General features: G+C 35.7%; 1 protein-coding gene across 1 annotated transcript in view; it reads left to right on the top strand.

Annotated features, from left to right (window-relative positions):
* The window catches only part of MELK (maternal embryonic leucine zipper kinase), a 78,919-nt gene that overhangs the window by 58,923 nt on the left and 5,105 nt on the right, over positions 1–14,891 (top strand). Inside the window, exons 13-16 of the mRNA XM_061201137.1 lie at positions 3,043–3,165; positions 9,641–9,872; positions 10,892–10,988; positions 12,279–12,447. Coding sequence (XP_061057120.1) covers positions 3,043–3,165; positions 9,641–9,872; positions 10,892–10,988; positions 12,279–12,447 — 621 coding nt within the window. The remainder of the gene's footprint in view (positions 1–3,042; positions 3,166–9,640; positions 9,873–10,891; positions 10,989–12,278; positions 12,448–14,891) is intronic.

Genomic DNA, 14,891 nt, shown 5'->3' with positions numbered 1-14,891 from the left:
TAAATTATAGGACATATTATACTTTATATAACATGAAGTATTTCAGTGAATATTTTGATACTCACTTATATTAAGGGTTTAGGTTGTTTGTTTTGAGCAGCAGCTGTAGCTCATGCAACTCAAATTCCTTGTATGAGTTATAACCGAATTATTTTTTTCTATTTTGTTGTCTTTGTCTCATTTTCCTTTGTCATGAACATTTAGAGTGGTGGAGAAGCCTTACATATTTGGAAGCACCATGTCATTCCTAAATGCTCAAATTAGTGTCTGTTTTCTGTGTGATTCTTTGTATCTCCCATGCCTTAAAATTCCACCTTCCAAATACTTTGCCAGATAGCTGTGGAGCTTTGTAATATAATCTTCCCTCCATTAATTCAAGTTACAGTTTAAATGGTTTTGACATTAGGAAACTGTACTTTTGTCATTCTCAGAGAGGAGTTGGCCCTCTTCGTGGAATCCAGTATAGCAGAAATGATTATGTGTGTGAGGTGATTATTTTTTTCTTTAGATCTCAAAACTCTATTTTTAAAAAATGTTCAAATGCCACCTCTTTCATAATCTTTTTATGAACGCTGAATGCCCCCCACGCCGGCATTTCCTTTAACAACTCAATTTAGACTTCTCTTCAATCATGTGCTGTAGGTATAGTGTGTCTTTTGTCCCTGCCAGACCTAACTTGTCTCCCTTCTCTCCGTAGTTGGTCTTTTGACCAAATTAAGAACCAGAAGTGTTAGTGTAAGGGGCTGTTGTGTAAAGAAATCTCTGAAGTGAGATAATCTTATTGCTGGGTTGTTTTTCTAATCTGTTCTTAGAGAGTTGTACTGGGCTGGTGAATATCCCATGCCCAGGCAGATCTTTTACCCATGGACTCCATGAATCATCCTATCCCTCATCCTGCTCACAGGGCAAACCCTTTAAAGTCTCACACCCAAGTCAATACCTTTGGGTCTCAGAGTACACAAAAACATAAACTTTGCTTCTGATCAAGGTAATTTCAGAAAGATATTAGATACCTCCATACTTAGAATAAACCTCAGCTAAAGTTTAAGGTTTATGACACCCTAGTTAAGGTTTAAGACCCTAGTTTAAAAGGTCTTAGACATTTTCCTAAGCCATTAGATTTTCTTATATGTGGATTGGCGTGGTCTCAATTCATCTGCATATGTGAGTCATAGAGTATCCAAGTAGAAATGATCTGGGAAGATATTTACTCTTATCTTCCATCTAATGAGCATTTATTTACCTAATAATTTAATCATTTGGGCATTTATATTATTGAGCCAATTTTTATAGCCAATAAAGAGATATTTTAATGACAAGCAATGAAGTAGAAATCAAATTTTGGGGTTTTTTTCTGGTCTTTATGCAACTCACTAAGGCTTGAAGCAAGCTATATAGTCTCTTTGTGCTATTCTCCTCCTTGATAGAATCACTCTTTTTTCTCTGGAGTGTTGTTTATAAGAAACTAAGTAATTCTGAACTGTTAATCAATAGATGCCACTTTCAGTGAAACAATAATACAATCTGATCTGAGAATCACAAAAGACCATGTATCATCAACATCATTAGCATTTTCAGGCCCCGTGCTAGCTCTTGGGAAACAAATCTGTATAAAGGGTAGTGCTTGCTGTCTAACAGTTAAGTTGAGGCAAGATATACATATAGATAATACTACATCGTAGTAGGTGGTGGGTGCCAGCTAAGCGCTAGAGGTGTGCGGTAGGGGCTTTAGAGGGTGAGAGTGGTCACCATGGGTGATCTGAACTGGATCAGATTTAAGTTTAGAAAAATGCAAAAGAAGGAGCACAGAATTCAGGGCAAGATAAATGGAATTAGCAAAAACTCAGGCACCTAAATGTGCTCGATGTATTCTTTTGACAGTGACTAGACTTGTTTGGTTAAAATAAAGAGTTCAAGGGGGAAAAGTAAAAGAGGAAGAGAGTGAATGGGTGATCTGGAAGGGTAGCTGAGAGCTAGATTGTAGGGAACCTTGAAATGCCAGGTCAGAGGGTTGCACTTTATGCTGTAAGTAATGGGAAACTGGGTTTTTGAGGAAGACATGACATGTCACCAACATGACTGATTTTCAGAGTTCATCCAGTTGTATATAGGATTGTTCAGTCAGGGATGTTTATGTGCTTTTATTCTCTACTGCAGTACCCTGACAGCCTTCATTCATATGACACTGTGCTTTTCCCCACTGGGCATAGACTTAGCTTTAGTATTTTTCTCAGCCTAGCACTCCATGTAGCTAGTTCTAGTTGATGGTAATTGACAACCCTGGAGAACTCTGTCACCCCTGGTTGAGAGGGTGGGAAGATTGGTGGCAGGGACCATATTGTCCATTTGAATAGTTCAGGTATGAGAAGATTTGTCCTTGAATCAGAAAATTAGAAAAGAAAGGATGGAATGTAAGAAATTCAAGTACAGTTGCTTGGCCAGGCTAACTAGATATTGAAGGAAAGGAAAGGAGTGAAAAATAAAAAATCCAACTATACTCCATAGTCTTAGAATTTAGGGTATATCTAGTGTACTCCTAGTGTTTTGAGGGGGGAGAGTGAAGGAAAATAAATGACTGGTGGTATTATTAGCATAGGACCCCGAATAGCCTGTCTCCAGGAGATCTTTCATAAGTCTAATTTATTCCTAATAGAAATTGTGAGCTACTCAGTATGTTCTTGCAACCAAGAAACCTGTATTTCAGAGTCTCTTCCATCTTCTACTTTGTCAGAGAGCTTCTTATTTATAGATTTGCAAAAGAATTATTTGTCTGGTGTTATAGTGATTATCTGATAATGATACGCTAAGTAGATTGCCATATAACGTAAGAATGTTCCAAGGCATCTTGTCTGAGAGTCAGAGATTCTCCTGTCTAATAATTTGAATTAGAAATTTTTGACTTCCTGTTTTGGGTGGTGATCTCCTTCAGTCTACTGTCTCTCATTTGTTTCTGCTTCGAGGACCTTGCCCTGTGCCTGCAATATACTCTTTTAAAATTGAATCATGGTGGTGTTGTTTCTGAGTTCTTCTATTTTTGAATAGTCAAAGAATCTGAGTCTAGAAGATGTGATCGCCAGTGATGAAAATTATGTGGCTGGATTAATAGACTATGAATGGTGTGAAGACATTTCATCAACAGCTGTGGCTACTCCACAAACACCACAGGTTGGTTATTTTTATTACTGTTTAAAGTAGAATATGTTATCTCAATTATAAAAAATATCTAGGCTCTAACATAAGATCTAGTTTGTGCTTGCAAATTTAATGAATTCCTAAGCCATTGAAAATATTAATGGGAGATTGTTAGAATATAAATGAAAGGGAAGCCAATTATTTCCAAGTTGAAGAAAGCCAAGGTTCCATTTTGGAGCACTTCACTGCTCTTTTTTCCTTCCTTTCCCTCCCCTCCTCTTTAAAAAATGAGGTATAATTTACATGTCCCTGTTGCTCCACAAACTTATCAATACTTGATATTTTTTGTTATTTAATATTTTCTAATCTGGTGAGTGTAAAGTGATATCTCACTGTGGTTTTAATTTGTACTTTTCTGATTATTTATGTATCTTTTCATACATTAATCAGCCAATGGTTTTTCCTGTTTTATGAAATGGCTTTTTTTGTGTCCTTTGCCTATTTTTCTGTTGGATTGTTTCTTTTTTCTTGGTGGTATTGAGGAAGTTCTTAATTTAATTTTAATTCTAATCCTTTGTTGGTTGTGTGTTGCAGGTATATTGTCTGAGTTTGTCACTTGTCTTTTTACTTTGATGGCAGAAGTCATTAATTTTAATGTTACAAGTTGTCAGTATTTTCCTTTATGGTTTATAATTTTTGTGTATTTTAAAAGAAATCATTCTACAGAAGTCATAAATGCATTCACATATATTGCTTCTAAAAGTTTTAAAGCTTTTCCTTTCACATTAAGTCTTTAGTCTGTGGAGAATTAATTCTCTTGTATGGTATGAGGGAGGGAATCAATTTTTCCCTCTTATAATCAGTTGCGCCAGCACCATTGACAAGTCCAGTCTTTCTGCACTGATCTACAATGGCACTTCTATCATATATCAAGTTGTTATATAAGTGTGTCTGCTTCTGAGAAATATTTTGTTTTATTGGTTTATTTGTACGAATACCATATGTCTTATTTCTTTAGTTTTATAATATTTCTTTTATCTGGTTGGCCAATTTGCTCCCATCTTCTTCTTCTTTAAGAATGTCTATTCTTGCTCCTTTGCATTTCCATATACATTTTAGAATCATTTTGATAAATTTTACATACACTTAAAAATTGAAGTTACATTGACTCTAAGATTCAACTTGGGAAAAATTGAAGTCTATATCCTCAAATCCCCCTATCTGTAAACACAGTATACCTCTCTATTTATTAGGTTTTAATTAATTGCTTTCAATAAATTTTATAAATTTCTCTAAAATGATCTTACATATCTTTTACTAGATTTATTCCTGAGTACTTTTGTTTTTTATTGCTATTGGGAATGGTAGGTTTTTTTAAATCACATTTTTAAACTGTCTGATACTGGTGTAAAGATATGAAACTGATTTTTGTGTATTGATCTTATATTCAACAACTTTCTTAAACTCTTTTAAATTCTTATAGTTTGTATATTCTTTTGAGTGTTGTAGAAAATTATATCATCTATGGATGACAGTTTTGTTACTTCCTTTCCAGTTCTCATGCCTTTAATATCTTTTTATTACTGCACTTAGTAGTCCTAGCAGTATAGTAAGCATTCTTCTGTTCTTCCCAATTGTAGAATGATGCTTCTAATATTTTATCATTCAGTATGATGTTTGTTCTCTCTTTTTCCCTCTGCTTTCCCCTTCCCTCTCCCTGTTCTCCTTTCCCTTATCCTTCTTTTCCCTCTCTCCCCTCTGAGTCCCCCCACCCCATATTTTTCAGATTAAGACCTTTTTTTCATCTAGTCCTGGTTTGCTAAGATTTGTTTAAAAATTATGAATCTCTGTTGCAGAAAAACGGTTAGATAGAATTCATCTATTGAGATAATCATCTGGTTTTGTTCTTTCCATTTGTTAATGTAGTATATGTTATATTAATAGATTTGATGTTAAACCAATCTTGCATTCTTTAGATAAGCCCAGTTTGTCATGATGTATTACTATCTTTTTTATACATTGCTGGGTTTAGTTTACTAACATTTTGTTTAGGTTTTTTGCTTCTATGTTCTTAAATAAGATTGGCCTATTATCTTCTTTCTTATATGATTTTTTTTCTTTTGAAAACTTTAATTTTATTATTGATACATAAGTAACACATAGATACATTCATCTTGTAAAAAATTCAAACAATATGGAACTGCTGGATAAAGAGTGAAAGGCTTTCTTCTCCTGTTCTTGCATCCCATCCCATCTTATATTAATCGTATCTGATTGGCATTAAGATTGCCCATCCCATCTTATATTAGTCATATCTGATTGACATTAAGATTATAACTAGTCTTTGAAAATGACTTGGGACATATTCTTTCTTTTTTATTCTCTGGAATGGTTTTTAAGAGCTATTAATTATATTTTCCTTGAATGTATGATAGAACTTATTCTGTAACTATCTGGCCTGGAATGTTTCTGTGAGAAGCTAGTCAACTACTGATTCAATTTCTTTTGTATTTATAGGACTACACAGTATTTCAATTTCTTTTCGTCAGTTTGGTGAATTTTGTTTTTCTAGTGTCCATTTCATACAAGTTTTAAAATGTTTTGGCATAAAATCAACAGGAGGATATTATGATCTTGTTAATATCTGTAGTATCTGTGTTTATGTCCCCCTTTTCATTGCTGAAGTGTATTTGTTTATTGCAGCTCTTTCATTTTTTGGATCAGTCTTACCAGAGTTTTGTCAATTTTATTAGTCTTTTCAAAGAACCAACTTCTGGCCTTATTGATTCTATTATATTTTAGTTTCCATTTTGTTATTTTCCGCCTTTATTTTTCTATTAGACCAATCTTATTAAATTCTGTTGTTAAATCTTCTTCGTCCATACTAATATTTTGTCTGCTTGACCCATAAATTTATCTGCTTGAGAGTGGGATATGTTAAAAATCTTCTAATGGGATGGTAGTTTGTCATTTTCTTCTTGTAGTTCTATTTTTGCTTCATATATATATGTACGAAGCTATATAATTAGCATACAAGTTTAGAATTTTTATTCTGGTGAATTGAACCTTTTATCATTTATAGTGATCCTCTTTATTACTAGTTATGTGTTTCTCCTTGAAGTCTATTTGTTTCTCTGATATTAAGGTAGCTATATTGATTTTTTTGGTTGTTATTTGCTTGGTTTATATTTTTTTATCTTTTTATTTTCAACCTTTCATGCCCTTATATTTTAGGTATCTCTTTTTTTTTTAAAGATTTTAAATGACTTTTTTGAAGTATAGTTGATTTACAATGTTGTGTTAATTTCTGCTGTACAGCAAAGTGATTCAGTTATACATACACACATTCTTTTTCAGATTCTTTTCCATTATGGTTTATCACAGGATATTGAATATAGTTCCCTTTGCTATACAGTAGGACCTTGTTGTTTATCCATTCTATAGATAATAGTTTACATTTGCTAATCCCAGACTCCCAATCCATCCCTCCTCCACTCCCCCTAGGTATATCTCTTAAAAAACAACATATAGCTAGATTTGGTATGCAAACTGAAAATCTTTGTCTTCAAGTGAGAGCTTACCAAATTTACATTTATTTTGGTTACTAATGTTCTTATTGTGTATCTGCCGTCTTATTTTGTGCTTTCTATTTGTCCCACTTTTTCTGTATTTTTTTCCTATATTTCTTGTTTCTTATGTCAATTTTTCCCTTCATTCCATTGGTTTCTATTTTATTTTAATATTTACTCTAATCTTTTAACATGCTATTTAACTTAACCAAATAAAAAGTTAATCTGTATCTTTACTTTTCTTCTAAACATATGAAATCCTTAGAACACTAATCTCTGATCACCCTCTCTTAGATTACTAAATACTGTTGATATGTCAGTATTTTAGCTATCTATTTTTTATAGTTTTTCGTTTTGAAATCTTTATGTATTCACAGAAAGTTACAAAAGTAGTAAACGGAGGTCTCTTGGACCTTTCACTCATTTTTCTCCACTAGTTACATCTTTTTTTTATTGAAAAATGTATTTTTTAAATTTATTTATTTTTTGGCTGTGTTGGGTCTTCATTGCTGTGCATGGGCTTTCTCTAATTGAGGTGAGCGGGGGCTACTCTTTGTTGCAGTGCGCGGGCTTCTCATCACGGTGGCTTCTCTCGTTGCAGAGCACAGGCTCTAGGCGCGTGGGCTTCAGTAGTTGTGGCATGTGGGCTCAGTAGTTGTGGCTTGCGGGTTCTAGAGCACAGGCTCAGTAGTTGTGGCGCATGGGCTTAGTTGCTCCACAGCATGTGGGATCTTCCTGGACCAGGGCTCGAACCCGTGTGCCCTGCATTGGCAGGCGGATTCTTAACCACTGAGCCACCAGGGAAGCCCCAGTAGTTACATCTTGCATAACTGTGGTACAATTTTTTTTTAGCTCTATACATTTTCAACTTCATAAATTGCATATTCTTTTTAGAATGTATACTATCAGTATTTATTTGATTGACTCACATTTTCTTTTGTTTACTTACCCTTCTTATCTCTCAAACCTTCATTCTAAAATTATTTTTCTTCTTCCTGGAGTACATCCTTTAAAAATTCCTTTAGTGGAAGTCACAGTTGATGGCAAACACTCTTTCTAAATTGGCTAAAATTGTCTTTATTTCACTTTCATTTTGGAATGTAGTTTCCTTGTGTCTTGATTTCTAGTTTATCAGTTATTTTACGCTCTGCAGTTTGAAGATATTATTCCACTCTCTTCTTGCTCCTGTTGTTACCATTGAGAAATCTCTGTCAGTCAGGTTCCTTTCTAGTTAGTCTTCTCCCTGGCTCTTTTTAGGATTTTCTCTTTGTTTTTGGTGTTCTGCAGTCTCATTGTTAGGGTTACTGTCTCTGTGGGTAGTGTCCTCTAGAGTTGTACAGCCTAGTAAATACAGATATGGATTTCTTTTTATTTATCTTGTTTATGATTCATTGTGTTTCCTGTATTTGAGGATTTGTATCTTTAATCAATTTTGGAAAATTCCTTGAATAATTGCTGCTTTTTCATCGTCTTTATTATCTATCTCTGGAACTTAGAATAGGCATATGTTAGACCATCAAATTTCGTTTTCCATTTATTTTAAACTCTCTTTCATATATCCCATATCTTTCTCTCTGGACTGCATTCTAGATCATTTCAGATTTATTTCACATTCACATTCTTTTTTTCATTTCTATCTAATCTGTTATTTGACATGTCTATTGAATTTTTCATTTTTATCATTACGTTTTTTATTTCTAGAGATTTTTATTCTTTTTCAAAACTGCTTTAATATTCCTCTTTTCATGTTTTCAATTTCTTTTATTATTTTAAACATATGAACATACTTATATTCTCTACTTGGTAATTTCAATATCTGACATCTTTATGGGTCTGATCCTTTTGTTTATTTTTTTCTGCTGACTTTTGCTCATGGTGTTTGTATCTTTTGGCATTTTTTTTTTTTTTAAATAGGCTCATTTTTCTTGGAACTCTGTGCGAATGCTTCGAAGCTTGGATTAAGGGTTGAGGTCTTGGGTTGTGTTGGATTGAAGCTTTTCTTTCAGCTAGGAATTGTGTTTGCTTCCGTCACGTCACATTCCTGGAACACAACCAGTTTAGGACTAGGACTACTTTAAATCAAATTCTAGGCTTGAAATTTCTGGAGATCATGCAGGTAGTATGAATTGGGGCTCCAAACCTGTGTGCAGACTGTCCTGTGGCTACTTAAAAGTTATTAAAGGAAACTCTCTTTTCTCCTCCAGAGCCATGGCCAGGACAGACACGTTTTCTTGCCGAGTCCTTTGCAGGGCAGGTTTATATTTAATTCACCCTTTCATTTTAGTTATAGCCCCTCCTGGCTTTACATGGGAGCTTTGGCTCTAATTTAGCACCCTGCGTGGGTCTAATCTACTCCTACTGTAGATTATACGAGAGAGTAGGTAGATGCCCTTAGGGCAGCGGACAGTTTCAGCCTTGATTACATCTCTGAATTCCTGCTCCTGTTTTTAGTTTGGCCTCTGAGGATTTTCCTATCTTTTTTGCAAGCTCGACCATAAATTTAAAAGGATTAAAATATATTTTCTATCCAACATTTCTGTTAGAGTATTTTAACATGGTTTTTCTGAGCCGGTCATTGACTGAACTTTTATTTCTTGTTACATATTAGAGACAAACTGGCAGTCTAGGTATGGGAAGCAATTCTTAGGGATTTATATGTGCCCATCCTCAATTGCCTAGAATCTGGGTATGTTTGATTAAATATGGCCCGAAACATGTTGAAAATTACCTGTCAATAGAACAGCCTAAAGTGATCTACATGTACTAAAGAGAACTGAATATACATTTTCAAATTTCCTGGTATTGCCCATAATATCCTTTTGATAGTGTTTCATTTTAATAAAAATGGTGCAAGGTAATTTGCAAATGATTAAGGCATGTTGTAAAGAAATTGACTTTTCTTCTTCAGTGTGCTTTATCCAGTAACTTTTATTTTCCAGTTTGCCAAGTATTGGACAGAGTCAAATGGTCTGGAATCTAAATCATTAACTCCAGTATTATGCACAGCATCTGCCAATAAATTAAAGAACAAAGAGAATGTATACACTCCTAAGTCTGCTGTAAAGAATGACGAGTGCTTTTCATTTCCTGAGCCAAAGACTCCAGTTAATAAGAACCAGGATAAAAGAGAAATACTCACTACACCAAATCATTACAGTACACCCTCAAAAGGTATTTGCTGTGTAGATTAAGCAGTGGTAAAACATCTTAAAATTCCTTCTTCTTATCATGCTAAATAAACATATAGCAGGTCAGAAATGGCTAGCAATGCTCTCAGGAATTGCTAGGAGAAGCCAGGCTGCTTTTTAAGCATATGTTATTTGCATTAGTTGAAATGAAAGCATATTAATCACCTTTGAATTTTTTGTATACTCTCAGTATACAAAGATGAAAACTGTTTTCATAGATATTGTTGATTAATTTTATTTTCTTGTTCTTATGGAACCAGTGAGAGTAATGCTGTATGGTCATAGAGAGTAATGCTGTATGGTCAGACAAAACAAAACCCCCGATCTGTTTTTAAAAGCTTGGAATCTTATATTTATTATGAAGTGAATATTATTATCTCTAATTGGTATACTTTTAGATCATGAACAAAAAGTTAACTAATAAGTAGTAACCAGATTTGTTAATGCAGGTTTGTCACAAACTAACTGGGATACAAATACCCTACTAGAATAAAACACCAAATTTTGGAATAGGGAATATAAAAATAACCAAAGCTTACAACCTCTTTAATAACTTTTGTCAGCTTTCACAGGGGACTATTCTCTTTGCCTGATAGGAGTTGAAAGGGCTATGAATTGAATTAACACCTCTCAGTAATATATTCATTCAAGGCATAAATACAGATTGACTTTTATTTATAGAAAGGAAAATCAGTAATCATGAAATATTATTTATGTGATCTATTTAGATTTTTCATATGATATTTATGATAAAATCATAAGCATGACCTCAGTTTTACAGTGAAGAAAAAGAAGAGCCACACATGTAAAGCAAAATGATTTTGTTTTTATTATAAATCATCTGGAAACATTTCTTTAAAGAATTAGAGCCTTAACATCACTGGGCAAGTGATTACAATATTTCTGAGCCAATGAATGAGGTGATATATGCATTATTGATGGAAAATTTGAAACTATAGCATGTCAGCTACATATGGTTTGTGTTTGTTGTTTTTCTAATAGCTAGAAACCAGTGCCTGAAAGAGACCCCAGTTAAAATGCCGGTAAATTCGGCAGGAACAGAGAAGTTAATAACAGGTGTCATTAGCCCTGAGAGGCGGTAAGTGTTCAGTTTTGTATAGTTGGTTTAGTATATGTAACCAGATTTCCTTTTTTCATATATGATAAACCCAGTTAAGGTAAACCATCATGTAGATTCTGTCAGGGACTGTAGGAATGTCTGTATGAACGTGGTCTGTGGCCATTACTGAGGCTGTTGCCACTGCCTTTCTCAGGGTGGAATTGTGAGACTCATCAGCAGTACGACTGGCACCTTAACTTAAAATACAGTTCCTGTGCTGAGGCCCATCTTTCCCTACACTTCCGCCAGTGGAGTATAGACATCCATTAACAAACAGCAGTCACTCAAATAGTAAAGATCCTAAAGGGTGCTTTAGATAAAGCCCATTCCTCTTGTACAAACAGGTCTGCAGCATAGGTGACCTTTCATTATCTTTTATAGCTATTTTTTTGAGCAGGCTCCATTTTGAGGATAATTGGGAGAATTAGAATGTGAACTAGATATTAGATGCTATGGCATTATTATTAATTTTCTTGATATCATAATGATATTGTGGTTATGTAGGAAGATGTCCTTATTCACTGGCGATGTATGCTGAAGTGTTTCAGAGTAAAGGGTTGTGATATCTTTTTTTTTCTAATATTCATTCATTCATTCATTCTGCGCCAGGTCTTACTTGCAGCATGTGGGATCTTCGTTGCGGCACGCGGGATCTTTAGTTGCGGTGTGTGGGATCTTTTAGTTGCGGCATGCGGACTCTTGGTTGCGGTGTATGGACTCTTAGCTGTGGCATGCAGACTCTTAGTCGCAGCAGGCGAACTCTTAGTTGCCGCATGCATGTGGGATCTAGTTCCCCGACCAAGGATTGAACCCAGGCCCCCTGCATTGGGAGCACGTAGTCTTGCCCACTGGATCACCAGGGAAGTCCCAAGGGTTGTGATATCTTCAGATGGATTACTTTGATGTACATATTTTTAATGTATTTATTATATATATGTAGAGAAAGGAAATGTGGCAAAATATTAACAATTGTTGACTCTAGAAGGATATGTGGATGGTTATTATACTTTTTGTTCAACTTTTCTATATATTTGACACTAAAAAAAAGGTAGGGGAAAAATAGTTTTGGCAGTTGACTTTGGGGAAAGGTGATGGCTACATTTCAGTGGGAGATGGCTTTCGTGCTCCCTGAGGAAGAGTAAGATGGCTTGGCCCAGGCATACCTGAATGAGGTGCACCTAACAGCCAGGACAAATGCACCTCTGTGAGGGACCCAACAGGCAGGAAGTCCAACTCTTACTCGTGGGTTCATTGGTTTTTTTTTTTAAGGTGTCGCTCAGTGGAACTCAACCTTAACCAAGTACATGTAGAGGATACTCCAAAAAGAAAAGGAACCAAAGTGTTTGGGAGCCTTGAGAAGGGGTTGGATAAGGTTATCACTGCGCTTACCAGGAGCAAAAGGAAGGGCTCGGCCAAAGATGGGCCAAGAAGACTAAAGGTAAGTGGACTGGAATTCTTTAATATGGATTTTAGAAGCTGACTGCTAACTGGACTACTTTTTTTTTTTTAAAGGAAAGTACTGAATGAATGAATTGATTAGTATTTTTAATTTATTTATTCATCCATTTAGCTAATACATATTTTTTGAGCACCTAAAACATACATGTTACTATGCAGTGGGCTTTGAGAATGCAGAGGTAAATTAGATACAGTTGCTCCTTTGGAGGAACAAATAACTAAAATTCAAATATTAAAGTTCACGTAGGGGGATTAATCACAGAGGCGAAAGAGGAGGTGGGGAAGCATGGGGCATATATAAGGAGCTGCCTTAAGGATGGGGGCTTGAGGTCAGTTGTCCTATCTCTGGTACATAGGAGAGTCCCTGACACATGGGTACCTTTGTAGGTCCTTATGAAATATCTGAATGCATGGAAAGTTAATTTGAACTTTGAGTGTGGTGTGTGTGAGGAAAATTGCAACAGGTCAGGAAAATAGGCTGGCTAAGACGTTTGGACCTTACTTGACAGACTTATTATGTTTTTAGAGCATGTTTAATATGTCAGTGGTGTGGACAGTATATTTGGTGGGGATAGGAAAAGAGAAAGAAGTGATTAGTAGATATAAAGTACTTCTTACTCTCTTGGATTCTCTCTGAGCATTCATTCAAATATCTAATGAATGACATTTTTGTTTGGGGGAAGTAAGAGGTGAAGGGAAGAATAAGACACAGCTCATGTCTTTGAGGAACTCATAGAGTGGCAGTGAAAACAGGCAGGGATGTTGCTCTGATCCACGGGGCTTATTGCTGTAATAAAAACATGTTCCAAGAGGTGTGGGGCCCAGAGGAGGGAAGAGCAGATGGTGGTGTTCCCCATGATGTGGGGACTGGGTCTGTGTTTAGATTTTGCACTGAGAGTCTCATTTTGAGCAAATCTGGGCAGGTTTGGGGGAAGAAAAATGCTGAGCTGCTGAGTGGAAGGGTGCTTCAGGGGAGAATGTTCTGAGATCCCATTTATGTCCTGTCTTAAAGTGAGAGAAGATAGGACTTCTCCATTAGTATTTGTTGCCTTGTTGAACTTACATAATGCACTGGAGTTTTATGTTGCATATGGCTGTTTATTAGGCATATTTTATCTTTTTATTCTAAGAATTCTCTAGTTGGAGACAGTTGTGAGGTATTTCAAACCCTGATGTTGGGATTATGAAAATCATGGTGTCATTTCTCTGAAAATATTAAATAAAGAAAATTAAGGAAACTTGTCCAATTATATACATTATTGAAAAGCTCAGTGGTTATCAAATACTAATAGATGATATTCTAAAAATGTTCACCAGTGTAAATTATTTGGAACTTGAATGCATTTTTCAGTAGGAACTGCTGTGATATTAGTTGGCTTTCTAGATATTTCCCAGTACTTCCAGGATGTAGGAGAAAAATCACAAGATTGGGAATGAGAAGCCTGGGTTGTAGCCTCAGCTTCATACAGTGTAGCTTGGATAAGTCATTTTATCTCTGACTATCTCAATTTTTTTATTTGTAAAAACTGGAGATAATGTCTATCCTGGCAGCTTCACAGAGCTGGGATATATAAATGAGACTGTCTGTATGAGATGCTATATTGCATATGAAATGCTTTCTAAATATAAGGTGTTCCAGTGTCAAGTATCATTATTATTGTCATTGTTGAGCATTTTAAGCCCAATGTAGCAGAACCACAGTTGTAATTAGCACACACCTAAGATCTGAAGCTTTATCTAACTTTGGATCTTTAACCCTTTCTAATGTTTTAAGTTTTTCAGAACTGAAGGACTTACTTTAGGAGATTATCCTCATTTTCCACCTAGTTCTTTTCTTTTCTTTTCTTTCTTTCTTTATTTTTGGCTGCATTGGGTCTTTGTTGCTGCGTGCGGGCTTTTTCTCCAGTTGCGGAGAGCGGGGGCTACTCTTCGTTGTGGTGCGCGGGCTTCTCATTGAGGTGGTTTCTCTTTGTTGCGGAGCACAGGCTCTAGGCGCGTGGGCTTCAGTAGTTGCAGCACGCGGACTCAGTAGTTGTGGCTCGCGGGCTCTAGAGCGTAGGCTCAGTAGTTTTGGCGCACGGGCTTAGTTGCTCTGCAGCATGTGATATCTTCCCGGACCAGGGCTCGAACCTGTGTCCCCTGCATTGGCAGGTGGATTCTTAACCACTGAGCCACCAGAGAAGTCCACACCTAGTTCTTAAATTAAAAAATTATAAACTTACAGAAGAGTTAAAAGGATGGTACAAAGGGACTTTCTTGGCTGTTCAGTGGTTAAGACTCTGCGCTTCCACTGCAGGGAGCATGGGTTTGATCCCTGGTTGGGGAGCTAAGATCTCGCATGCTACACGGTGCGGCCAAAAACAAAAAAAGATGATACAAAGAACACCTTAATTTTTTAAGATAGCGAATCATATGTAGTTAAGC

The sequence above is a fragment of the Eubalaena glacialis genome, chromosome 9 (assembly GCF_028564815.1).
Source record: "Eubalaena glacialis isolate mEubGla1 chromosome 9, mEubGla1.1.hap2.+ XY, whole genome shotgun sequence".
NCBI lineage: Eukaryota > Metazoa > Chordata > Mammalia > Artiodactyla > Balaenidae > Eubalaena > Eubalaena glacialis.
The sequence above is the reverse complement of the archived record's forward strand: the minus strand, read 5'-3'. Positions and strand labels throughout refer to the sequence as shown.